General features: G+C 30.9%; 4 protein-coding genes and 1 non-coding gene across 5 annotated transcripts in view; 3 read left to right on the top strand and 2 right to left on the bottom strand.

Moving 5' to 3' along the window:
• Window positions 1-27,940, bottom strand: part of LOC125813291 (heavy metal-associated isoprenylated plant protein 39) — a 246,590-nt gene that overhangs the window by 6,410 nt on the left and 212,240 nt on the right. The gene's annotated exons all lie outside the window — the stretch shown is intronic.
• On the bottom strand, window positions 718-1,999 carry LOC125813288 (heavy metal-associated isoprenylated plant protein 31). Its single transcript, XM_049492785.1, has 3 exons — window positions 1,971-1,999; window positions 1,800-1,881; window positions 718-1,049 (listed from the first exon to the last, which is right to left on the bottom strand). The coding sequence occupies exons 1-3, from the start codon at window positions 1,974-1,976 to the stop codon at window positions 718-720; spliced, it is 420 nt and encodes a 139-aa protein (XP_049348742.1). The 5' UTR covers window positions 1,977-1,999.
• TRNAI-AAU (transfer RNA isoleucine (anticodon AAU)) lies at window positions 5,584-5,657 on the top strand. The gene has a single exon. It is a non-coding gene; the product is annotated as a tRNA-Ile (tRNA).
• Window positions 7,149-10,323, top strand: LOC125813277 (uncharacterized). Its single transcript, XM_049492772.1, has 6 exons — window positions 7,149-7,345; window positions 7,798-8,309; window positions 8,518-8,710; window positions 9,154-9,218; window positions 9,324-9,534; window positions 9,949-10,323. The coding sequence occupies exons 1-6, from the start codon at window positions 7,178-7,180 to the stop codon at window positions 10,321-10,323; spliced, it is 1,524 nt and encodes a 507-aa protein (XP_049348729.1). The 5' UTR covers window positions 7,149-7,177.
• Window positions 12,757-16,565, top strand: LOC125813298 (uncharacterized). Its single transcript, XM_049492795.1, has 6 exons — window positions 12,757-12,864; window positions 14,337-14,878; window positions 14,968-15,160; window positions 15,252-15,316; window positions 15,430-15,640; window positions 16,200-16,565. Exons 1-6 carry the CDS (start codon window positions 12,757-12,759, stop codon window positions 16,563-16,565), a joined length of 1,485 nt encoding a protein of 494 aa, XP_049348752.1.

Raw genomic sequence — 27,940 nt, 5'->3', positions numbered from 1 at the left:
TATACAAATTGATTTGTCCAGTTTCAAAATATAAACAAGTAACTATTTTCATTTCAATTTTAAGGCAAACATAACCAAAAGTAACAAGATATTAAAATTACAGAGCAATAACCCAAAAAAACCCATAAATTTGCAAGCATATATAATAATATATGAGACACAATAGATCTAAGTTCTAACCGTCTAAGAAATATCAAAGGGGAGTGGATATCGGGATTCAGAGTAATATTTTTTAGAAGTGTATACACAATTGATTTGATTTATAATATATCCAATCATATTCATATCGAAAAATCTTAGCATTTTAATCGATTCGGAAATTCAGGCAGAACCGATTTGTGCACAGGCCTACTCAACAGTGCATTTTTCATCAAAATAGTTTCCACTAAAAATGAAAGGCCTATGGACTATTTACACTAAGGTGGATATTTGGCTTACAAGTAACCTAAATACCCCAAAAACTAAATGTAAAGATTACATGTGTAACCCAAAATTGCGAGAATAACCCAAATTACAAAGATAACCAATCACCACCAAATTACAAAAGTAGCCTAACGTTCTTGATAGCCATTTCTTGTAGGAACAATATTATCATGAGGATGCAGTACATAGGATCAATATTAACTAACCCCAACAAATTTAAAAACGTAACAGTAGAATACATAAGCTCATAAGTATACAACGTTACAAAAGGAAATTACAAAAATTAATCAAATTTCACATAATGGTGCAAGCATGAGGATTATCATCACTGAAAAGAGAAGCAACTGCTTCATCTGATGCTATTGCTACTGAATAAACTGATGGAGTATGAAAAAATGTATGCACACTCGAGGCAGCAACGTTTCGAGATGTATCGTAGTAATGGCTTATGATGTGATTTGGGTACTGATAAAATGAAGCAAAATGTGAGTAACCAACTGGATATGGCCATGGCTCTGCTGCTTTTCCTGTTCGTTTTATCGCCTTTAACACTTTCTTCTCCTCTAATCCGTAACCTCTTGCTGTAACTTTCTGCGTCTCCATATCAATGTCTATTGTTTCTACTCCTGATGAAATAGTATGTTGTACACCATTATTTCATTTAATATATGTTTGTTTACTCGTAACTATCACATAAATTAATTAACCAAATGGGGAGGCTAGTGTATTTTTGTTTGTAATGGGATTTGTTCAAATTATGTATTCAACTTAAAGTTAATTTCTAATGGAAAGTTGGGTTAGGCTAAGTAATTGTTCTAACCAATTTGTACTTGTATTGTTTCTAATACACTCCCTCCTTGCTCTGTTTCAATTTGTTTGTTCTATTTTCCTTTTTAATGAGTTTCAATAAGAATATTTCTTTATTTTTGAGAACTATTAGATTTTAATTTTTCACCTAACATGTTTAAAATCGTAAAATCAAAAAAGTATTTTGATATATTCTACACATCTTTAAATTAAAATTATAAAATACAAAAAACTTCTTTTATTTTCCTAAATTTCATGTAAAATCAAAATAGAACAAACAAAATGAAACGGAGTTAATAGTAATTAATATTGCACAGGGTATTGGCCATTAGGACTTTATAGTAATGGTGCTCTGTTCGTAACACTCTATGAACAGGGGTGGGTCAAGGGTAAAATTCAAGACTATGTCTATTCCACCCTCATGTATTCAACTTGTGAAATTATACTGAATATGTTAGTCCTCTTCGTACTTCACTTATGAAATTACATGTTGTTGTTGTTGTTGTTCTAGTGATACATAGAGAAAGAAAAATGTTTTTTTGGTGATGTTAGTGAGCAATGTAACTGACCTTTAAGCTTGAAAAGAGCTTTTCTAAGCTTGGAAGCACATCCTTCACAATCCAAGTTTGGAACTCTTACCTCTACCATAATCTGCAACATATATAATATTAATATTAGCTATATTCTCATTTACAAAATGTTATATAAATACATAGAAGAGAGGAGAAAAAGAGACTTACAGACATGTTTGATGGAACAAATTTGTTGCTAAATTTCTTAAGACTTTGAGAAAGAGAGACCTTAATTATGGCTCTCCTTAAATTTGTTTCAACTAGGACTACCTAGGTAAGTTCTCATCTTTAATATACTACTCCCTCCCTCCTGTTACATGTACCTACCAATATAAGTGTTAAGTGTGAGTCGACAAGTTCTAAATTTAATATTTGTACATAACTTATAACCAGACTTCTAACTTCGTTTCTAGTGACATCTAATAAAGATAAAATAAAGATGGTGTCATTGAATAATTGTCAAATAAGGAACAATGATATTCTTTTCGAAACAGACCAATAAAAAGATTACTCATATATTTTTTCTTTTCACTTTTACTTGTTATTTTCGTATTTGACATATGCATTAAGCAAATAATTATTGACATGATATTTTACCATATTACTCCTATTGATTATTGTTAAATATTGAGTCTTGAAAAATAATTTAAGAAATAAGCAACTAATATTAAAGTAAAACATGAAAAAAGTTAACTATCTTTTCTTGATGTAAAAAAATAATTACAAATAAAAGTGAGGAAAAAGAGTAAATTCTGACCGAAAGAACAACATCAATGAACAATATTTTTTTACAGTATTAAAGTGACACTTATTTTAGATCGATGGACCACAAAATTAAATGTATTTATGAAGGTAGCTAGGTTGGACAGGGGTACTAATTACTGCTCCCTTCATCAAAACATAGCATTGGTTTTTGAAATTTGAGGCGTGGACGTTGGCGTGATGATCACCTTTTCCCCCCACCACCCCAATGGCCCAATAACCCAAAATACCTTTCTCTCAAACACTATACACAAACAAACTGAATCTGCTTCAGCTTTATTTTTTTATTTTCTATAAAAAGTTATCAAGACAAACATACTATAATATCATCATATGTAGCCAATTAGGTTGACAACTGGACCTAGTGTGCCAAAACAAAGTTGTTGCATGCTTTCATGCAAGTCTTGTTCAAATATCCTTGCTACCTAGCTAGGTGTAATTAATTCTTTCTTGTGTTCATCACTATATATATATATATATATATATATATATATATATATATATATATATATATATGGAATGATGAATTATGATAAGGTATAATTGTTGGAATAGTTTTCAAAGGTCATGCATAATCAAATAATTTGATGATGAAGTTAAACCTAGGATTTAACTCATAGACAGTATAAACTATTTTCATATTATATAGTCTAGTCATAACTAGTATATGCCTTTTAATTTGTTGTACCACGTGACTTGGATCACTAGTTGTTTTTCTCTATTCTAATTTATGTAATATAGTTTGATTTGATACAAAATTTAAGAAAGGGGGACTGAGTTTTGAAGCTTGTAGTCTTAACAAGTCATAGATGTTCGAATGAATATAAATCATTTCAATAAGAATAAAATCGACATAAAGTTATATTTTTACTAAATATAAGAATATATAAAAAAATTTGAGACGGACTAAAAAGGAGAAGAGAGTTAGCTAAATTGAGATTGAGAGTACTAATTAGTCTCATATATGTTAGGTATGGTTATACGTCGTAATTATCATTTAACGAGTGACTTAATTTTGTGCAAATTTTCTTGCATTATAAATGTATGATATATATGATAGTGGTGAACTTTTGACTCAACCTCTGATTAATCACTAAAAAATCTATAAATATTAAAATTTTAAACCAAGTAAACAAGATTATCAATGAGTTTAATGACATTTCGAACCTATAAAATTTAAATTTTGTTAGTCCCAGTGACGGTAAGAGTTAAATTCTTGGTGGTAAGATATGGACTATATATATGTATGTTAGAGAATATTTCTTACAAAAGGCTGCAAAAATAATTAGAAAATGACGTAAAGAAAACAGATTTTTCCAAAAAGAAAATCACACACTCTCTCAGTTTCTTTTACTATTCTAGTGAACTATGTTCATGTTGACAAAGATGAGAATGCTCATAACACGAAAGCTTTATTTGGTAGCATGATTGGTACAAAAATGATGATGGTGGAGTTCAATAATAAATAATGATGGTGGCTGCCAATAGCATATCAAACACAATTAATATGTAGCACATTTTCTCATTACCATTTCAAAATTTCAAACACCTCTATTGCCACAGCGTCCAAGTAATTATTAGTATTTACTGCTTGTTTAATAATAGTTGTCCACTATTATTTGATATAGAGATTAAGAAATATTAAATGATAGAAATAATTTTACCAAATTACTTTATTAAACTGATCTATTTTTCATTTTTAATTAAAAGATATTAAAGTTAGAATGGTAAAAATGATCAAAAATATAAAAATAACATAGGTAAAATAACATTATGGCCAATTTCTGGCCAAAAGGTTTTTTTCTAAATATAAGTCATCTAAATATTGAAAAATGAATAGTATTTAATAGCAAGAGTAAAATAGACATAACATGATAAATTATTCATTGATTTTATAAATGGACACATATTGTTAGACATTTTAAAATAGTATAGTTGACAAATAAAAATGAATGGAGATAGTAATTTATTTGTCTTAGTTTTGAAATTATTCAATATTGTAACTTATATTATTTTTTATGTCATTTTTTTTTTAAGATTCTATGTTCGATTGGAAAAGAAGGAATAATACTGAGAAGACTGGAGTAAAACTTAATAGTGAGTGTTGGTGTATATATGTATTTTAATATTAAAATTATAATATTAAAGTGTATGATATATTATTGGACATAAAGCGGAGAAATTGATGCCATTATTCCTTATAATTCATATAACTACTATTGTATGTTCTTCTTATTATATCCTACTAATTATCCCACTACGCATCAAATTATCCACTGTCTCTATGTTTACAATGTGGAAGAAATACTACACCTATATAAATGATGTTTTCTTTCTTTGTGTTGTATAGATGAGATGCATGAGAAGTATTGTGTCGTAGATGAATAAACAGTGTATTGTCTTTATAGTTTGAGGTTGATATAGTGAATTAGAGAGTGGAGAAAAAAATATTCTTAACCTCCAACTAATTATGCACTATACAAAAGAGTAGTATATAAGGAATGTGTTCTTTTGATGGAATTTTGGACTCTTCAACTAATTTTGAGTTATACAACGTTGTCGAATTATTATATCTGCAAGGGACAAGTCAAGAGTTATATTGCTAGATCGATGAAGATTATACCGCATTGAACTTGAATCTTCTTAAAATATATGTAGTGAACTGCAATGAACATAATAAATGTAGTTGAGAGGGCCCCGTGGCTCCGCACAACTGAGGAGCATATATATTGTTTTATGTATATAACTGAACAACCTAGTGGCTCTAAGTAATTGATCACGCAAGGCTCTTGTATTTGTATTTGAGCACACAAGGCTTAAGTATTTGTATCTGGCACATAAGGCTCATGTATCTATATATTAGCACACAATACTCGGTACATCTGTATATGAGTTTACTAGACTCTTGTGTTTGTATCTGAGCACACAAGTTTCCAAGTGTCTGAAGAATTCACAAGAGTCTCAAAATCAATAACAAAGATAAGCATGTATCCCAAAAGCAAGTGACCAAGCTATCAATGGCCCATTAGCTCAGTTGGTTAGAGCGTCGTGCTAATAACGCGAAGGTCGCAGGTTCGAGACCTGCATGGGCCAAATTCTATAATTTTTTATTTTTAAAAAATGACCAAGTTGTAAGCACTATCTGCAAATTTATCAAAGATAGAATTAATGAAAAAAGAGTCTTATTTTGCTCTCAATCTTAAAATGCAACCCGAAACCTTACCACGCAACCAAATCACTTGTGTCAATATACGAACGAACCTAACCATCAAATTGACAGGGGAAAATATACTACAACAATAGACTCATTACTATAACTTTTGTTAAGGACTTAAACTAGAAATATCAACATCAATGGAGAATTTATGATATATGCATTTTTTTTTTGTCTAAGGACATAAAGTGGAAGTGAGACAAATGACGAAAATCATATATTTGTAAGCCTCTACAGACTTACGGTAAGTATCTGCTTGTACAGTCTCACAAAAATGTGAATATCTCTCTATTCTAAAGTTATTTTGGTGAACGGATTAGAAACTAGATTCGTAGATCTTATATTTGATAGGTATTCCAACCTCTAACTCTTTATAATTGAGAAAAAAGTTTCGAGACATTTGATCTAATTTACGATAAATTTTACCAATTTTTGCGACTTCAAAAATTAAACGATCTTTGAGAGATTTAAATACCTAATGACACATTATTCTTTATCATATTAAACCCTCAAAGTCTTTATCATAAAAATAAACGAGTGGGTTGTTAAAATTTCATAGTTATTGGGAGAAGCAAATTTTGCAGCTAAATGTTTTTTTATATTTCTCCCCTGCAATTAATTAAAAACATTAAAAGAAGAAAAGAAATGTAAAAGAATAAATAACGTTTGGGTGCTGAAAGTCCCTAAAAAGATGGGCTTCCCCATAAATTAAGGTAAAAGCCCATTCAAATCACTGGTCTAAGAGTGAGCCCAGTCAATTGACTCGGTCACTCACACTTTGTAATTTACTTCTCTACAACAAAAACAAAATTTGTTAAATTTTAACAAAATACTGTTTTTCTTTCTCTACTTTCAATTGCATGGCTCCAAGTATTCAAGCTATTTTTTTATACAACAATAAAGAAAGAAAAGCAGGTGCATAATTTCTTCCTTTATGTAACTTTTTAAAAGTTTGATATATTTTAAAAATAAGATATGTTATCTGTAACTTATGTTGTTAGCACTCTTTAAAAATGTCAAAATGTTTGTCAGATTCTTCAAAAATAATGTATTTTTTGAGAAAAGTACATGAATGTGGTATATCAAAAGTGAAGAATCTGCACAAACAACAGGTGAAAAAGACTAGTGACAATGCACTACTATAGTTATATAAGTTCACGAGAAAAAAAAACTTTTCTCAAGGTGGAATTTTGCATGTTATCTGACAATTTTTGTACTATTAACAAGTATTTTGCTTTTCCCGTTTAAACGGGGGATATGGTTATGAAGAAATGAAATTCATATATCAGACTCCAACTTGTTTTAGGCTGACGCGTAGCAATGATTATTGTTGTTGTTATTGGTTTAATCTGAAATGTTGATTTAATATCAGGGAATTTGAGGAGGCAGAAGGAAACTCATGGAAATTGGATATCAAAGGGTTGGGAATCAAAGAAGATCTATAGAGTCATTTTGGCTTCCATTTTACATTAACAAACCCTTTGCTAAATACTTTCTTCTTTTCTTCATTTTCCTCCTTGTAATTGGTTCATACTTGTGGACAACTCTACTCGACACAACCTCAAACGTAAGTTCCTTTATTTTACATTGGTAATTGTTCATATGTTAGTTGAACGCCTTTCAGAAACAGTCTCTCTACCATCACGAGATACTAGCGTATGTTGTTGTTGTTGTAATTGTTACTATGTGTTATTGAGATATTACAAATTCCCAAATTTCACCTATGTTGTTGTTGTTGTTGTTGTAATTGTTACTATGTGTTATTGAGAAATTACAAATTCCCAAATTTCACCACTTAATTGTCCCTTAATGAGTTGTTACAACTCCAAAATCAACATTAAAATTGTATTAGCTTGTAACTTTAATTGAAATAGTCTCTCGCGTACACTCTACCCTTCTCAGACCCCACTTGTCGAATTTCACTTAGTATGTTTTAGTAGTAGTAGCTTGTAACATTAATTGTAGACTCTGTTTCCCAATAGAGGCTAAATTTTTGTTGTGGTTTTCGATATGTTGTAGGTATGGCAAAGTAGGAGAGGGAAATTTCCACTTAATTGTTCATCTGGTAACAACACAAGAACATGTCCAGTAAATTACTACCCAGCAGATTACAAATTCGTTAACGACAACCCTTCATCGTCTTCTCCAAAATGTCCACATTACTTTCATTGGATACACGAAGATTTAAAACCATGGAGGAAAACAGGTATAACTGAAGAAATGGTGGAGAGGGCTAACAGGACAGCCAATTTTAGACTTGTAATATTGAATGGAAGGGCTTATGTAGAAACATATGAAAAGGGGTTTCAAACTAGAGATGTTTTTACATTATGGGGAATTCTTCAGTTGTTAAGAAGGTACCCTGGAAAAATTCCTGATCTTGATATGATGTTCGATTGTGTCGATTGGCCTGTTGTTAGATCAAGTGATTTTGCTGGGGAAAATGCTGTTGCTCCTCCCCCTTTGTTTCGATATTGTGGGGATAACGAAACGTTGGATATTGTTTTTCCTGATTGGTCTTTTTGGGGATGGTAAGGATACAAATTACACTTTTAACTTTTGTGCAGAGTTTGTGTAGTTCAGAACTATGTTGCTCGGACACTTTGAAAATGTTGATGCACTCGTCGTGTTCACTAAGACGGTATTTTTGAAGAGTTCGAGCAACAGAGGTTCAGAATTTTGATTTATGAGACGGTTTCATAATGCATGCATAAGTTGTTAGTTTGATTGATTTGGTAGGGCTGAAATCAATATAAAGCCATGGCAAGACTTGTTGAAAGATCTTGACAAAGGGAATAAGATGCAGAGATGGATGAATAGGGAGCCATATGCTTACTGGAAAGGCAATCCGGAAGTCGCTGAGAAGAGAATGGAACTCGTTAAGTGCAATGTGACTGAAAATCAGGAATCGAATGCTCGCATTTATGTCCAGGTGAACTTCCACACTCCCCCCCCTTCCTTCGTTGATATTGTCATTTAACTGAAAACTCTATAAGCGTGTCATCATGTTAAGTTAGGCTAACTTCAAAACTAGATGTCCTTTCATTAGGACAAAAGGAATAAATCTTACTAGAAAGAACCTTAGACGACTTCTGGATGCATCCTTGACTTTGTTGTTCATAGTAGTAGCTTGCCAAGTGGGAGAATGAGGACTGTTCCGACATTATAAATCCCGTGTAACTAGAATGTGAACCAAAAAGAGTTCAGGCTAGTGAAAGATTGTTGTGTGGGAAGAAAAAAAGAAAAGTCTCACTTAATTCTGTTGAAGAGAATTTTACTGGTGTAAAATCGAATGTCAAAGAGACTCATCATAAGTATGAACTCTGGTCTCACGAAGGTTTAAAATTTAATGGACACATTTGGTGCTGTTTACAGGATTGGAAAGAAGAGATAAAGCAAGGATTCAAGCATTCCGACTTAGGAAATCAATGTCACCATAGGTATATGCAACACTAAATTTCATTGTCATCTATTTCTATTATCCTCGGCCATTCCACACGCTGCCTAGCAGAGACGTAAATTTAATACTTACCAATTGCTTGCAGATACAAAATATACATTGAAGGATCTGCTTGGTCTGTTAGTGAGAAATATATTCTTGCTTGTGACTCAGTTTCTTTGCTAGTAACACCTCACTACTATGATTTCTTCTCAAGAAGTTTGTTGCCACTAGTCCACTATTGGCCCATAAATGAAGATGACAAGTGTGGATCCATCAAATTTGCAGTTGATTGGGGCAATAAGTACAAGAAAAAGGTACTTCCTCCGTCCCAATTTATGTAACGTAGTTTGCTTTGGCACAAAGCGTAAAAAGGAAAGAAAGACTTTCGAAACTTGTAGTCTAAAATAAGTCAAAGATGTTTGTATGACTATAAATCATTTTATTAAGAGTAAAATAAACATTTTAAAACTAAATTGTCATTCTTGTTGTGACTGAGTAAAAAAGAAAGCGAGTCATATAAATTGAGACAAAGAGAGTCACAAACTATTTACCTTGTAACAACTAAGTGGTATCAATAATATAGCCAAATCTCTCTATAACGACGTCGTTTGCTGCTATAGCAAAATGTTGTTATAGAGAACGTAAAGTATAACATAACATGGGAAATTCGACTTTTATAATGAAATATTGTTAAAGAGAGATCTGACTGTCCTGACGACTTTTCTCAGGTACAAAGAATTGGTAGAAAAGCAAGTGATTTTATTCAAGAGGATTTGAGGATGGAGTATGTATATGATTACATGTTTCATCTATTAAATGAATATGCTAAGCTGCTTAAATACAAGCCAAGTGTGCCTAAAAATGCAAGTGAACTCTGCTCAGAGATAATGGCATGTCCAGCTGAAGGTACTGAAAAGAAGTTAATGATGGAATCAATGGTGAATTGGCCAATTGATGAAAGTCCATGCAAAATGCCTATACCTTTTAATAAATTGTCTCTTGATTCATATCATAAAAGAAAACAAAATTCAATAAAAGAGGTCCGTACATTGGAGAGAGATTACTTGAGGGAGCAAAGAGTGAAAACTAAGATACTAGGTTAGTGTTAATTTTTGACTTTTGTACTAATACTTTTAGGTGATTTTGTAATGTCATGAAAGAAATTTTCTATGCCACGAGCACGAGCGGAGGTACAATGTTACGTATGGGTTCGGACAAACTCAGTAACTTTTGCTTGATTCTCGTGAGAGGATGAATGTAATTCAACTCGATCTATAAAAAGAGAGAATTATTTTATTGAGTTCTCGGAGATGTTAGGTTTGTATTAGAAAATCATTAGATATACATAAATATTTAATTACAAACTCAATAGCTAAAACTAGTACTCCCTTTGGTCCCATATTATCTACACTCATTAAGAAATACATTCACTCCTAAAAAAAAGAGGGGTTTTCTCTAAAATGTCCTTAATTAAATAATACGTAACTTAATATTATATAATGGTTATGTAAAATTTGCTTATTTAAATAAGGGTAAATTTGAAAATATAATTAATACATGATTACGTAAAAAAAAAAACTCAATTTATTTTAGACTAAGAGCCCGTTTGCCATCACTGTTGTGAGGCCAGAAGCACTTATTTTGAGAAAAAATATTTTAATTGAAAAATTAAGTGTTTGAAAAATCAGTAAAAGTGCTTTTAAATGGAAGTATAAACACAGTTTTTCAGCTATTGGGAAGAAACTAAAAATTTCTGTTTTTTCAAAAAAGCAACAAAAAATTATTTTTCTCGACTAAAATATCCTTTTCATACATACATATTTACCAATATATTTCTTATTAATTAATTAGCATATTTCATAATTTTGGTTAAATTTAATTTAAGAATTTATTTTTTTATACAAAATTTTATAATTTATATTACATTTATATATTATTATTTTATATATTATATATTATTTTGCGTATTATTTTTTAGAATTAGAAAAAAAAAGGTAACCACAATATTTTTAAAAGATTAAAAAAAAGGAAAAATAACCGTTAAAGATTTCAGTCTCCCAAAAAAGGTATAATATTGATTGAAAATCTAAACATGTAAATTTTAATTTAATAAAAATAAAAATAAAAATTTAAAATAGTTTCTCTTCATAAAGCAATTTTAATATTAGAAGTACATTAATAGTTGTCATTTTATGTAATTTGACTCTCAAAATCACTTTTCAAAAAGATCAGCCAAACGCAATTTACTTATGAAAAACACTTTTCAAATTAATTACCAAACACAAAATGTTTTTTTTTTTCAAAAACACTTTTCTAAAAAAGTGCTTTTAAAATAAGTTTTTTTTAGAAGCAAAATACCAAACAGGCTCAAAGAGCCTAGATAATTTGACTTATGGCTTTTAAGCTCTTTTACAATGTTGGGGTAGTTGAAAAAGTGTTTTAAGTTAAAATAATACTCCCTCTATTTCATATTAAGTGAATTTTTGAGGTTTTTTCATTGTTCAAAATATTGAATTGTTCAAAGTTCAAGGTGATGTTTGAATTTTTTTTGTTCTGTCCTTTAAAAAGTTATATATTTCCTAGAAGATAAATTGCACTACTTACAAGATTATACTACCTCTGTCCCTAATTACTTATCCATTTTTTATATAGTGAGTTTACCATTTTATCCCTATTAATTGATAGAATTTCAAAATCAATTTACTCATTAGAGAGGTTCTACCTTTTCAATAAACATTAACTCTCTAAATAAATTGAATATATAATAGATAAAAAAATATTGTCTTTTATTGATTTGTCAAAAATGACAAGTAAAAAAGTCAAAATTGGACAAGTGAAAACAGAGTGAGTATTTATGATATCAGAAGGGCTGGAAAATATAATTTGAAAATATAAAGTGGACCCTATACATGATACTTAAGAAAGTATTTTAGTAATTTTCCTATTCGTACATTCTGATTATTTGCGTATAATTCAATTCATCAATGATAAATATTCCTTAATTGTTCTTGGTAAGCAGTTTAAATAAACTATAAACTTAGTATATTTATATATCAACTCAAAGTACATTGATACAATTATAGTATGGTTACATATTTATTAGATAACTATATATATACACAATTAAATCTTATGCATATTGGGTAATACATTAAACTTTTTACTAATATTATAATACCTTAATTACAAGTAAGAGCTATAATTAGTATTATGTTTAATTTTAAAGAATAACTTCTAATTGATGAGATAAATTTTATTTCATCCAACTAAGAAGTTTTTACGAAATGTGTCAAGTTTAAAAAGTTATGTACTCTAATAGCCTATTTTATTTTAAATTAAATATATAAATGTAAAATATACATTGTACAGATTGCAATAATCCAGAAATATAAAAGAGAAATAAAATTCCCACTAAGAGGTATAAATGAAGGCTTAGTATAAAAGAAAAAATAACAATTAGCAGCTATATATATTTTTTTACATTGAGATGAACAAGTTTATTGTTTATGTTTGATAAACACAATTTTAGTCCATTAATGGCGACTAAGACGAAAACTAGTACTGTAAGATCTTCAGTAATCATCCTCGTCTTCCTTTTTCTCTTCATCGGAGTTATCCTCTTCCGTGCTTCCTTCGAAATTAATGTAAGTTCATTTTCCTTAATCAAAACAATGTTACGTTGTCTCCTTCGATGTCTTGATTAATTGATCGTTTATTGATACAACACTTTGATTAATTTGAATCAAGCGGGTTTCGCTGCTAGTAGCTTCCTGAATTAGTTAAATAGCTTTTTCCAAGCAAAGCTTACCATTAAATTGATATGATAAAAGTTATAATGTATAGTAGTATTTTTCTTATAGATTTTGGATATTGTTTTTTGTGTGAAAGATATAGTTGATCTAATCTAATTTCGCATTAAAAATTAGTATAGTTAATTTTCGAAAAATGATGATAGTTATTTTAGAATGTGGTGTACGAGACAATGAAACAATTTTCCTATGGCAAGTACACCAAGTGTAGGTTATAGAGGCGACCATGGATGAGTTGGATTGAATTTAGGCGGGTCAAAATGAACTAGATTTAAATAAAAATGGATGGATTGTTGGCTTATACAAAAATTACTTGGCTAGAATAGATTAAAATGTGGGTCAAAAAGTATATTGAAGAATTTTCTCATAGATCAAATCGTTTCAATTCATGATTGGACATAGAATTTATAAAGTAACATTTTTTTAAAGAAAATTATGTAATTTTAAACATATAATATTTTTATGACTAAAAAACTTTTGAAATTTCGGAACCATTTAGTACAAAATAAGGTTATTCAAGGGTAATAACCAAAAAAAAGAAGAAGAAGATAATTTCACCTTTTATATTGGCATTCATAATTTAATAAGTTTGTATATAAATTTTAGCTTGACTTTATCTAATACAACAAAATCAAACACTAGACAAGCCTTTAAGTTTTATATTGAGATAACCCCTCATCCTTGCAACCAAAAATCCCCATATAGTTTTAAAAGGTGTTAAATTGTGTGTCCATATAAATTTATCTCATCGAGTAAATTAAAATATTTAAGTTAAATTATTTTCAACTTTAAAAAACAAGTACTATTTCTTTTGAAACGGAGTAAATAAGTAAGATCATGTAAATAGAACATAGGAAATACTTGAGATCACACTGACAAATAAGTTAGCTTAACCAAACCAGGTGATGTGTTGAAGACCATCAAGGCTTATGATCTAGTGGAGCAGATGAGACAATAGAGAGTTGCTCAAATGATAAACATCATCGAATGAAATAACTATATAGTGTGTGTGTTTCCATCAGAGGCGGAGCTAGGTAGGGGTTCGTGGGTTCAGACGAACCCAATAGCTTTTTCGTAGATCTTATATTTGTACTAGAAAATTAAATAAATATATATGTATATTAACTTGTGAACCCCTAACAAAATTGATTGATGGTTTAGTGGTAAGGAAGAAACTGTGGAAATGTTTTCCACACTATAGTAGCGGATTTGAACCCATAAACTCTTAATCCCGACTCTGCCTCTGGTTCCCATGTGTGTGTATTCAGCTACTCAATCTTGATCCTCTTGTTTTTGTTGATTGACAGTCCATTCTCACTGATACAACTCCAACAGTCTCAGTACAGCTTCAAAAGAAACTACAACTCCAACTAAATTGTACAAATGGGAACCTTACAAACACTTGCCCTGCTTCTTACTACCCGTTAAAGTTCACGAATCAAAATCAATCCAATTCATCATCATCTACATGTCCTGATTACTTTCGTTGGATCTACGATGATCTATGGCCTTGGAGAGAAACAGGAGTCACCGAAGAAATGGTGATGGCAGGCAAAAGTAATGCAGATTTTCGATTGGTGATCGTGGATGGAAGAGCATACGTTGAAACGTATCGAGAGTCATTTCAAAGCAGAGATACATTTACATTATGGGGTATTTTACAAATGTTACGTAGGTACCCTGGTAAAGTACCTGATTTGGACCTGATGTTCAATTGTGGTGACAGTACAGTTACTAAGACTAAATTCTATCGACGCCCTAATGCCCCTGCTCCTCCACCTCTCTTCCGATACTGTGGAAATGACGCGAGTTTGGATATTGTTTTTCCAGATTGGTCGTTCTGGGGATGGTATAGTTACCCCTAATCACTCTCTTTGCTTGCAATATTGATATGATCATCCCTAACTTTCTCTTTTTGTTCGAAATAACAATGTTTAGGGCAGAGATTAATATAAAGCCTTGGGAGACATTGTCAAAGGAGTTAAAAAAAGCGAATGAGAAGTTAAAATGGAGCAAGAGGGAACCATATGCATACTGGAAGGGTAATCCATATGTTGCTGGGACCAGGATGGAAATGCTCAAGTGCAATGTTTCCGAAAAACAGGACTGGAATGCGCGTATATATAAACAGGTAATGAATCATCTACGTTCATTGTCAGGATATACAAATACAAATACAATACGGGAGGTAGAATAATGTAAAATAAATTGAACATATGTAGGACTGGATTAAAGAACAGAAGCAAGGTTTTAAGCAATCAAATTTAGCTAATCAGTGCAAACACAGGTATGAAAATGAAGTTTTTTATATGATTAGCGATGTCCTTAGTGTTTGTTAAATATATATATCGTCAATCCTAAATGTTGTTATGTTTTTTTTTTTTGTGCAATTTATGTCAGATACAAGATTTATGTTGAAGGACAGACATGGTCCGTGAGTGAAAAATACATTCTGGCCTGTGATTCTGTTACGTTACTTATAAAACCATACTACTACGATTTCTATAGCAGAGGTTTGATGCCGTTGATACATTACTGGCCTGTAAATAATAATGACAAATGCCGATCTATCAAACATGCTGTTGACTGGGGGAATACTCATCAAAAAGAGGTAATCTATTTTTCACATTTTACTTCCAAATTCACCTGAGAAGCTGAAACTTCAATTGATAAAATCACGTGTTCACCACTCTGTACCTCCACGAGGTAGTGATAAGGTCTGCATACACTCTATCCTCCTCAAACCTCACTTTGTTGTTGTTTATAGTTATTTCCGTGGACAGAGGTATACATCATAGTGCATACTCTCCTACCATGCCCGTTAAACTATACCCTTATGACTTGGGAGGATATGAGGGATCTAGCTAGCTTAGAGGCGGATGCAATGTAGTTTCAACCGTTTCAACTGAACTCACTATTTTTTAGACGGAACATAAATGTATATGTGAGAACAAATACTAAGTTTTGAACACATAATAGCAAAAGTTCTAACATAATATTGAACTCATAAAAGTTAAATTCTGGATCCAGCTTTGGCTAACTAAGCAATCAAATGTTCAGTTAGCATATCAACACTGCACACCGCGATGACATACATTAACTTCTAACGTCAATTCTCTCATTTATGCTCGTGTTAGTTTGATTACATTTTTTTTTGGTGAACAAATCAGGCTCAGGAGATTGGTAAGGCAGCAAACGATTTCATTCAAGAACAACTCAAAATGGATCATGTGTACGACTACATGTTCCATCTCTTGAGTGAGTACGCAAAGCTATTGAAATACAAACCCACTATACCTAAAAAAGCAATTGAACTTTGTTCAGAAGTAATGGCATGTCCAGCTGAAGGAGTGATAAAGAAGTTCATGGCAGAATCTATGGTTAAAGGCCCCTCCGACGCGATACCTTGCAACATGCCACCTCCATTTAGTCCTGCAGATCTTCACTCTCTTCTTGTTACAAAAGAAAATTCGATTAAACAAGTTGAATCATGGGAAAAACAATACTGGAATAAGAACAAAAGCAGTCAACATTGAAGATTTTCGTTTTTTTTTTTTAATCATATACATTTGTCAAAGGTTCATTTTGCAATTCAGTGACAAATTTTTGAATCAATAAACTACAAATTTTGGTTTCGCCTCTGAAGTTTAACCACTAGCTATGTGGTAGATAGAGTAATTGCCTAATTGGTGATTAACAAGTTTTAAGTTAGCTGAACTTCTTTATTTATTGGTACTTTGGAGTACTTGATTTCTAGTTGCTATTCTCCTCTTTATTAGGCGTCGGCAGAAGTTGTTTTCAAGTTCGACGAATCTAGAAATTTTGTTAAAAATATTCAAAATTTTAGAGTATATATATCTAAATGGTTATTTTTGATCAATATATATAGTAATAGTTTTTATACGCATAACATAATATTTCGACGAAGAATGTTCGAGTGATTATGTTTGAGTCAATATAGTTCCCTGCTTGGTTGAAGTAGAATTTTGCAACCCGAGTAAGACCATAATACTGTTTCAGTTACTAGATTTTTTGAATTCCACGTAATAACGATATTTAAAAACTGTAAACTATAAAGAGTACTTAACTAAAATGTAAGATAGAGCTGGAAAGAAAATAAATAAATACTTTGTTTTTAAAACTCCATGAAATTCAACAATATGGGTTGTGGTGCTATCGCGGAACTGTTTCATCCTTAACGAAGGTGACAAATTATAATTTAGTGGATATAATCAATTTCTTGTTTTGACTTTTATTCCCACACATTCAGCATAGTTCTAGAAGCTCTCGTTTCACCTCTTTTAGACAGTTTCCAGAATAGTCCTCAGTTTGCAAGCCTATTTCCAATTTCTTAGACTTCCCCATATTTATGGATAAACTCATAGTTAAATCATTATTATTTTTCTTCGATTTACAACTTCCACTCTTCCGGTACTCTTCATCTTCTCAAGCTGGTATTGCAATTTCAGATTTGTTTTCTTATCAATTACTTCCAGTTTTTTTCTATGTATATATATATTTTTTTGAGTTTGGTGTTACTTTGAGTTTAGTTTTCTATATATTAGTGTATTGAACTGAGAAGTTTGATGAGTAAATATTTGTTTACTCCTCCTTATATCATTTATTTACTGATTTAACAAGTTAAAATTTTCAAGTAAATTGGTGCATGGGTGAATTTTTATGCCTCCACTCTCTTACCAGTATCTAAATCAATTACGAAAAACTTTTCTAAAAAGCCCAATGTCTCTTTTATGTCGTCACTACAAAAAATATATGTTTACCAAAAAGGGTGTTGACGAGTAGTTGAATTCTCCGATAAATGAGCACATCTGTGAATTTTCTTTATGCAAACAATGACTTTTCTTAGTTTTCTATGACTCCTTATTTTGTGCTCCTTTTGTTTTTGTTTTTGTTTCAATTTAAATTGAAACATTAAAATTTTGAAATTAAAATAATTTTTTTAATCAATGTTTCTTTATATTTCTTTTGAATTGTTAATTATTTTGATTTATATTATTTTTGCGTATTTAGCTTAAAGCATTTATTTCTGAATTCACAATTAAAATTTAGAAGTTTGATGTTATGTTTTGATGCTATTATACATGTGAAAAAAATTATTTCCTAATTTTTTGTAGACAAAATTTGATTATCCGTTTCTAGAGCCATTTTACATCACATATATACATACTTATAACCTTTCTTTTTTGTTTTACTTCTTTACTCCCATTTGTAGACTGTGGCGTATCGTAGTCATAAAATATGATGATCAATCTGCTTATTGCATTATTAGAGGTAATACTTACATGTCGTGTTATCGTTTTCTCTTGGGATATCTCCATGCTTTTTTGTGGTTTTAATTTTTGTCTTGAATTTGATTATCTTGTTGTGGTTGCTATGAATATTTGTTGCACTATAATTTTTTCTATAATTATGTAAATATAAGGCATACTCAACAAAAAAAAAAAATGTAAATAAGGACCGGTCCATTAATGGTTTTCTAAATAGCACAAAGATACCAATTAACTAAACTATTGATGCTACACCTATAACATTATCTAAATGTTATGATTACTTTTTAGGTCAATTTATTATATTCACGACGACTTCTGTCATCGTGTTTCATAGGATATGATTAAAGGATGCTTTGTTAGATGGTTAGATATCATGTCATTTGATTGGCTTACAATGAATAAGATTATTTTATTTCCTTCTTTTATTGTGCTACAAGATTTTTCATAAGCGAATTAAACTTAGCATGCCAATGAAACTTTATCAACATCATTGCTAATGAAACTCTTCAAGGATGTAGTGTAATCCGGACCAAACAACCTATCTTTAAAGCTTTTATGTATTTTAGAGAAAATACTCTAGCAATATTGTCATAGCTTCTAGCATTGTTATTGCACAACAACAAAATCTATAAAAAAGTTACTTAGAGAATAGGGTCCATGCTCAAAAATTGAAGAAAAATTTATGAAAAAAGTGATTGTCAATGATTTGTAGTTCATCAAAGCTCTTCTATAGCTATCAACAAATATGAGAAGGTGGGATGGTTGAGCAAGAAGTTGCCTCTTATAATTTTACCATTTAAAGAATATCCTTCTTTTTGGATTGTCTAAATACTCAATCTGTTGCACTCATGCTCAAGCCCAGATTGGAATGATCAAGAAATTAAGACACTCACTCAAAGCTTGCTCTAACTTTTATTCCAACACAAATGGTTAACATATCTTCTAAAAGCATCGGATGTTTATCTCTATTCTTCCATCAACAAAGACACACCATATTTTCATAAATTCAGAAATGTTCTCTTATTTAGAATTTCGAAAGACTTCTCTTTGATTTTTCTCTATCTTCACATCTACGTATTGCAAATTCAGGTTATGTTTTTCTCAAATTTTCCCTAATGTTCTTTTGGTACTCTTAAATTTTTTTAGTTCAATGGGTTAAATTCACGCCTACTGTCATTATTCTTCTTCCAAAATCTCTCTTCAATGTTAAATTAGGCAAAGATCAGAGTTGCAGCTATGTTGAAAATCTTGCACTTTCTGAAATCTTCATTCTAGTAATACTTTTTGTTGAATAAGGTGATATTTATAATTCATGTTACAATACAATGAAGAATGAAAAATAAACATTAGTTACTACAGTACCTCTCTTTTTACGGAGTAATATAAATGTGGGGCTCATAGAATTAATTGGTATAATATATTGGGAGAGAGGAGCCATAGGTTCGTTCATCTTATAAAAATATTCTTGTAATTGAGATCAAACTTTTTAATTATGTGTTCGAAGAGAGGGGTCAACAATGAATATTTATGAAGAATGTGGTGCGAGCTTTTATCATTTGAAGTAATATATACAAAGTCATTGAGTCGAGGTGTCTTGTGTGTGCTTGTTGTTGTTGTATATCTCTTGCCTATCTCTATTACTTGTGTTGTTAACATGCCAGTTACTTAGCTAAGTACGTAAACCTTCATATTTTCTGATTTATTGTTTCTGTGTGCATATAACACTCATGAATTTACATAGGTGTAACACATTGAACGACGAAGGGGGAGCTCCTGATAAGCTAGATCTATCAAAAGTGAGCCTCAATCACACCTTTTAATCTTGGTGGTTTGAGACTCTCCGTGGTTCCCTTCCTCCTCAAATACAAATATAACTTTTCTTTTTGTTTATTAACATACAAGCACTTTGGTCTAGGTCCTCCATGGATTAGAACATTTTAAAAATATTTTACTTTTGATATTTTGCATAAACAGAGGCCATTTGTATGTCATGTAGATAACTGCCAGTCAAACTACCTTAAATAAGATCACTTGACAAGACGTCTCTTGTAGCACCAAGAGAAGTTGTTTTAGTGTTCACATAGAGAGTTTCCACCAACATATATATATTGTGTGAAATATATGGATCCAAGCAAAATATAAGAAGAATATTAAGTGGGATAAAAACGAGTATACTCTTTTTGAGTCAATTATACAGAAATGAAAGGATTAATTATACCACCCCCGATACAAATATCATGTTCAATCAAGCACCATAATATATCTTGTGGTTAATCTTAGTGAAATTACCTTATCAACTGTGAGTCCATCTGTTTTCTGGATTCTATGCTAAATTTTCATCACTCATTTTCTTCCGTTGAATTTTCATTAATGTTTATTCTTTATGTTGTACATTATTTTATTTCGTCATTTTCAAGTTGTATACAAGTATAAACAACTATATTATCAATAATATAGACCACATATGGTGTGGAAGAATATAATCAACTCAACTTATCAAACAAAACTTTCCTTTTTTCCAGAAGTATTCTAATGCGTGCCATGACTGAGCTTGAGAGGAAGTTTTACATTCATGATTGGCTAATTTTAGCTTTAATCATTCCTGGACTACACTAACGTAGCCACTAATCTTACTTGTTATTTGCGACTCCTAGACTTGCTGTAATTCCCATTTTGCTACATATGAGTGATTTTTGATATAATGGTATGTCATATTTACACTTTGGATTAAGTACTTTATAAAATTGTACTATTTTTACCTATATTGTTCATTTGTTAATTGCAGCATTGTAAATCTACAGGACGTTAATATTATCATGAGATTTTCTCTCCGAGTTAATACATTAAGATTGAGGACAGTAAAACAAAGTTGATTTATCATGATTGCAGTGAAGTGTATTTGATAATATTGATTTATCATGATTATCATGAAGTGTATTTGGTAATTGTGATGTGGTATAATTTTCTAAAAGTGTGTTTTATTTGATGATTTTGATATAAATTATTCATAAAAAATTTCTAAAGCTATAAAGGAACATGCTATATTGTCACAATAGTGATTTGAAGAGTAATACCAACTCTCTGAGTATATCTACGTTCTAGATATAAGGAACGTGCTATGTCAATTGTCACAATAGTGTTTGAAGATTTTGTACTTGGAAGAAAACAACAATGTGGTTCTAGGATTATGGAACTACAGTTTGCTGTTTTTTGTAGTACTTTCATATGACTCTCAATTGGACTCTGTGATTTCCTTTGTTCATGAAAATGGTGTAAACATTTATAGTAAAATGATACATTTGGTTGGTTGATCATGTGGCATAGAATAATGGGTAGGAAATGAGCAACTAAGTAATTAATATGCTTGGATTAAAGTTTGTAATTGCATTAAAGAAAAGCACAACGAAATAAAATAGACAACTAAATTCTATATAAATCTGGGTATATGTTTATCACAGTTTATCATGGAATTGTGCTTTGTATTTATGATATTATGGTTATTACTATAATAACAAGAAGAATGAAGAAGCAGAAGAAAAAAAAGAAATTCAGTGTAATTTACATGGAGGAGTTTCAGAAAGTGCAATGATATGTAAGGATTTTCAGCAAGGAATTTGAAATATGGAGGAGTAACATACAAAATGTCAGATATAATTTTAATTATGTATACAGTATACATAATATAATTTACCTAGATCTCTAAGTAAACTTTACTTCTTTCTGAAAAAGGTATAAAAGGGTTGTTTTTGCTATACCCTTGACTCGGGAAATAATGAATGCATGTGATATTTATTGTTTATTCTAATTTCTAAATTATTTATTGTTCTTTGAGAGTCTTAATCACATGCAAATGCATGAGACACATTCGACATTACTTATATTTAAACTAGATAGGCATAGCCCGTGCTAAGCACGGGCCCAACACATAAAACTATTATATACTTTGTTCGTGTCTAGTGAAATATCTTTAACCGAAAAAGTGATGGTATCCCTTTTATGTTTTTGGTTAAAAGTCATTAAATCGTTAAAGTATAACTATTAGTCATTCTCAACAACAATTTTATCATTTCTCTTACGTCAACGATGAGGTAAATTGTTAATAATGTGACCTTCATGATATGAAAAGATAATAAGTGTCTGATAAATGGTAAACTTATCAAAGCTACAATCAATATAATAATTATTGTATTTAATTAAAGATAGTTCTATCAACAATCTTATCATCTCGTCTTCTTCCTCTTCCTATTATTAATTATTATTATTATTATTACAAAGAAAGTGCATCAACAGACGCAACAAATATAAATAATTATACTTCAACTAATTTCACAAAATATCTGCCATCTCTCACCCGTACAAATTAACTATGTCCATCAAAGTAAAGACAAATAAAATGATAAACAAAAATTTGGTTCTTAAAAGCGCAAGGAATCCATAAATCTCACCATTGATTGATCTAATTTATCTAAAGCCTGAACATTACATCAAAAATACAAATCCTGAAAGCAAGAACTATACAAAAGATAAGGACAACTCTTCATTCATTATGAGGAATAGTTGTTCTTCTAGATATTTTCTAAAATACAATTGGGGATTGATTTCGCAACAGTTTTGCTGCTCTTTCCAATTTTCTAGCTTTGTTGGCTACATTGCAGACCAAATCACCACCTCTATCAATCAGTCGTCTTGACTAAATCGAATATATCTTTTCATAACAACTTGTATGAGTCTGCAACTCTACGTTTTCTGCATTACCTGAAATTATAGCAGAAAAATAATCACATATATATGGACACTCATTATCAATTCTAAGAGAACACAGATGTATATTATAAATGTTTTCAGCCATGTACATTGACAACAACTCCTTGTTGAGTATGACATTGTCCAGTTTTAGATTGAATGAGTTAAAAAACATGTTACAAAGTTGTGAGCCACCAAAAAGTGATACATGTGACTATTTCTTTTGATATCTTCTCTACACATGCATCACATATTGCACAAGTTAAAGCTTCTTTTGATAAATAACCATGTGTTAAATAAGATTGACAATCTACTAATCATGTGAAACAGGCTTCCTAATAATGGACCTTTGTGTCCCTCTTACATTGAATTGTTTTGGAACAAGATCTCACAGAAAAATTGCCTTTACTGCTAGAAATCTACCATACTCATCTCTCATATAGCTTATTTCATAAGGACAACACAGGACCCTGATATTTATAATAGTAGTTCATGGATATTAAGATTTAGTTCTAGGCTACAACTTTCAACAAAAGACCTACTATTTATGTAAAATAAGGTAGTATAATTGTCTTTGAAATTTATTTACAATATTTTAGTTATCAAAGGTCATCATCATTGTTAATTAGCATTAGTTTGACCCAAATTATCTGAAATGCAGCAATAAAAAGCTCTTATTTAGCATGACATTAGATCAAAGAGTTGTTATGAGAACCAAAGTGTGTCTATAGAGAACAAAAGCTATCAAAGTCATGACCAAATAAAAATTCATACACTTACCTTATTCTCAATTAGTAGTCACCGACAAAAAGGGGGAATAGAAAAAACTCACTCTACATTTTCGTTTTCCTTCAGCTCATATAAATTAGCCAAAGCAATGTCAGCTGTATTGAGAGGAAGAGAACTCAATATACCATTAATCTTAATGCTTATATGTATTTGATTTTAGGAAAATCAAGTAGAAGAAAAATGAAGTGCAAGTTAGAAGGAATAATGTTGTTAAATGCCTTTTTAGGTGTGCATTATCTCACAAATTCACTTAATATAGATATAAGAGGGAGTACTATTTATTTTATTATTTAGCTAGAAGAGATTAAGAAAAACGGCAAACATATGTTAATATAAACAGTTACATTTTATTTTTCCTCTTTGTTTTTTTTTAAAAAAATTAGCAAACCATTTATAATTGTTCACAACCAAAATAAATCACTGCCATTAAATAATAGAACGGACATTTGACATGAATCTACCATTCCATTGAATTGGACATTTTCTAATGGGAGGGGATCTCTTCCCATATTGTTCTATAAAAAACATAATATAAATAAGAATATTTGTATTAGCAATATGTGAATTAAACAATTGTACCTCCACAATTGTGTCAACACATCACTGTATTACTTAATAAAGCAGAAACAAAAAACAAATACAATTCCAAGATTCATTAAAAAAACTCGATTCCAACTTCACTAAACAAATACAGTTTACATATTACCCCAGCAAGTATGATCAGTGCAGTTAATATAGTACCAATGATTAACAAATTAGGGATGAAGAAAGAGAAACTGGGAGGAGTTTGGACAAATTTACTGGGTATCAAAGAGAGAATAAGAATAAATAATGAATTTTTACACAAACACATCAAATATATATATATATATATATATATATATATATATAAAGATTGTGATCTTTTTTTGAAGTCGAGAGGTACACATTTCGTGAAAAAAGATAAAAAGGAAGATACTGAAAATAAAAAAAGAAATAAAAAGAGGAAACAACACTTACTATGGGAAAATGAGAATTGAGATAGCACTGAAGAGTGATAAATGCAAGTGTGGAAAAGGAAAAATGTCTTTTTATTTGTGTTTAACTTCTTGATTGTAGAAAAGTGTTTTCAATGTGCGGATGAAAGAGAGCCATGTAGAAAGATATTGTTTAGTTTTAAATTATCTTTTTGTCCACTCAACCGATTAGCATATGAAACTGATGAAAATTACACTATAAATGGAGTTACTTTTTAATTTTTCTGCTGGGATTAGTTAAAAGGGATGAAGATGTTTCTAGAGCGAACCTAAAACATTGGCTAGAGCATAAATGCACGTATATCAAAGAACCCAGCAACCCTCGAAAACAACTAATGAAGTATAACACAGTGCATGCAACAAGACTACAACACAAGCACTACATAAAGCAGCAAAATTGAATTAAAAATCAAGCTAATCGAATGGAAAATCGACAAAAGGAGAGCTGAAACAAAAAAGAACTTAGAGCATTAATAAACCAAAGAGAAGAGGAGAAGTTGTTAGGTCTAGTTAGAAACTAAAAAAATGATGTCATCTCAAGATTAAACTGAGAAAACGTTACTCCATCAGAGTTTCAACTTTCAATAAATCACAAAGTACAAACACTTTAGGGATACAATTTAGGCATTTTAAAGTGAAATTCTAGTCTCATTTTATCTAATTGCCAATATAATTATTTTCATGTCCACAACAGTTGTCGAACAAAAAACATTGAACAGAAGCATAGAAGCATAATACATGTTCATCATGAGGAAGAGAAAGGGACAATAATGAACACAGCTAAATAAGTGAGCAAACTTACATAAGATATGCCACAATATATCAAATCAATCGCTCCCATGCAAACTATAAACTACAATTCTACATTACTTCAGTAACCCGTCACAGAAGGACTGGAGCGACAACTCAAACAATTAATGAAGTGAAGCCAACATACTTTTAGAAATAAGCATCATAGCAAGTACCTGAAATGTTGTTGTCAAAGAAAAATGACTATCTTCTAGCCATCTTGATCAAGTGATTGCATCGGAACCATCCAAAAAGCCAACACAGACCAAATAGTAGTTGCAACTGTCAAAACAAAGAGGAAAAGAACTAATTAGGAAGCAGAAAAAAGTGAAGCTCTTCATAAGAGAAACTATATGTAACAACCCAACCCCTCGTTTTAAGTATTAACACCCCATTCCTTGATTTGAGACTTCCATTAGGTTCATACAATGTTTTGTATTATGTTGGGAAGTTTGGTTTTGGTTCATATGATGTTTTCTTAGATATTTCTTTGGCTCCCTAAGTTTTACCTTGCCCCACCCTTATCTACCATCCCATTGTGCCACCTCACATCCCTAGGTGTTGATGGGTGGAGATTGGGTTGAGAATTCTCTACTTAGTTGGTCCTTAATCTAGCTGGAAGGTCATTAGGATATCAATATAATTTTACTTTTCAAAAACAAGGAAGCCAAATTGAAATAGTATGAGCTAGCATTTTTTTTTGGAATTAGATGAATTACCTCCTCTATCTCGGATTTAATTTGTTCTAGAAGTGAGTTTGCAATTTTGTACCTTAGAAAGTCCATTTCACCAAAAAATAGTGACTTATCTCAGGTCATATTGTATCAATTTGAAGGATATACATCCTCAAATTGATTACAATGACTCCCATTCTATGCACAAAAATAAAGTACTTGTGGTTGCTCCAATTTAAAGCACAACAGTTTTGGTATTAAAATACAACATTTGATACTTGATAGAACTTGATCTTTCATATCTCACAAAGTTTAGCAACAAAAGATTCAGTCGAACTCACAGGTCATGCAAGATATAAGAGTGATGGGAACAAGGATACAAAATCGAGAGATGAAAGGAATTGAATGTTTACTAACCCCATGAGTAAAGCAAGTATGAACGTAAAGACCGCTATTGTTCCAGGTTGCAAAGCAGCAACATAAGTCGAATTTGTGCAGTCAAGAACAACAACAAAGAGTTGGCAACCAAAAATACATGTCTTAGTACCAAGAGAGAAAGAAAGCATTTTCAGTGTTTGTCTTAGTACCAAGAGAGAAAGAAAACATTTTCAGCAATAGGCTTTTATTAAGTGTAACAAAACTATGGAAATTAACAAATTCAAATATACAAATTTAGTACATCAAAAACTTACCTAGTTAATTCTAGAATGAAGAATAACAATATGAGCCGCTTATTCAGAGGAAGCATCGACCTCCTATACATAAAGAAACATAAAATGCATATTTGTAAGCGATGCTCACTTTTGAAAGAACTTGTACATTTAAAGGGAATCATACTAAAATTAGCTGCGAAACGAAAAGATCTGAAGGGAACTTGTACATATAAAGGGAAAAAAAGAGAAACATAAAGAATAAGATGAAGACGAAGAACATTGAAGGAAGAATATACATACCTAAAAATGGCGATAGCCTGCTGAAAAGATGAAAACAGCAGAGACTTGCGTCTACTTTTTCCGGTTTGAGTAAAAGAAGAAGAACGGCTTTGAGAAGATCCTAGCAATTTTCATTTGCTTGATTCCTAATCTCTTAATAATATGCAAAAGTGATGAAGGATGAAGAACGTTCTGGAAGAATATGGAAGAGGCACATGTGGTTTGCTTAAAAAGATCAGTTTTGTATAATGACCATAGTACCCTTGAATAATGAGTATATTTATAACTCTGCCATTGGTCGTCGGTCGTCTTCACTCTTCTATATAGAAAAAACTGAAATTTTTGTTGGGCCCGTGCATAGCACGGGCAACACTAATCTAGTATATATATATATATATCTTTGGGAGAAAATTATTGAGGCCCAAGCGATTGCTTTAGTGGCCTTATAGTCGAGACGGCCCTGCCTGCAGTGCGCCATCCAAATTTAGTTGGGACTCCAATGTGGACTCCGGACACCAAAAGTAATAAAAACTCCATGAAATTTAAAACAAGTTTAGTTTGAAAAGGTATTAATCCATCAATTTCATTTGTATGTCTTATTTTATCATCCATTTAAAAAAGAATATTTTTTACAACTCTTTAATTCTAACTTTTATATGGTATGTTTAAAAATTAAA

Source organism: Solanum verrucosum, unplaced genomic scaffold (assembly GCF_900185275.1).
Source record: "Solanum verrucosum unplaced genomic scaffold, falcon-dt-bn FXZP01000189.1, whole genome shotgun sequence".
NCBI lineage: Eukaryota > Viridiplantae > Streptophyta > Magnoliopsida > Solanales > Solanaceae > Solanum > Solanum verrucosum.
This window is presented reverse-complemented; position numbering and strand designations above follow the sequence as displayed.

Bases quoted from the DNA above. Each gene is read 5' to 3' on its own strand.
- LOC125813298 (XM_049492795.1), top strand. From the start codon at position 12,757: ATGGCGACTAAGACGAAAACTAGTACTGTAAGATCTTCAGTAATCATC. The intron at 12,865-14,336 runs GTAAGTTCATTT...GTTGATTGACAG, and splicing joins GTGCTTCCTTCGAAATTAAT to TCCATTCTCACTGATACAAC. The intron at 15,641-16,199 runs GTAATCTATTTT...TGAACAAATCAG, and splicing joins GGAATACTCATCAAAAAGAG to GCTCAGGAGATTGGTAAGGC.
- LOC125813288 (XM_049492785.1), bottom strand. The intron at 1,050-1,799 runs GTCAGTTACATT...CTATTTCATCAG, and splicing joins AGCTCTTTTCAAGCTTAAAG to GAGTAGAAACAATAGACATT.
- LOC125813277 (XM_049492772.1), top strand. From the start codon at position 7,178: ATGGAAATTGGATATCAAAGGGTTGGGAATCAAAGAAGATCTATAGAG. The intron at 7,346-7,797 runs GTAAGTTCCTTT...GATATGTTGTAG, and splicing joins TACTCGACACAACCTCAAAC to GTATGGCAAAGTAGGAGAGG. The intron at 8,711-9,153 runs GTGAACTTCCAC...TGCTGTTTACAG, and splicing joins ATGCTCGCATTTATGTCCAG to GATTGGAAAGAAGAGATAAA.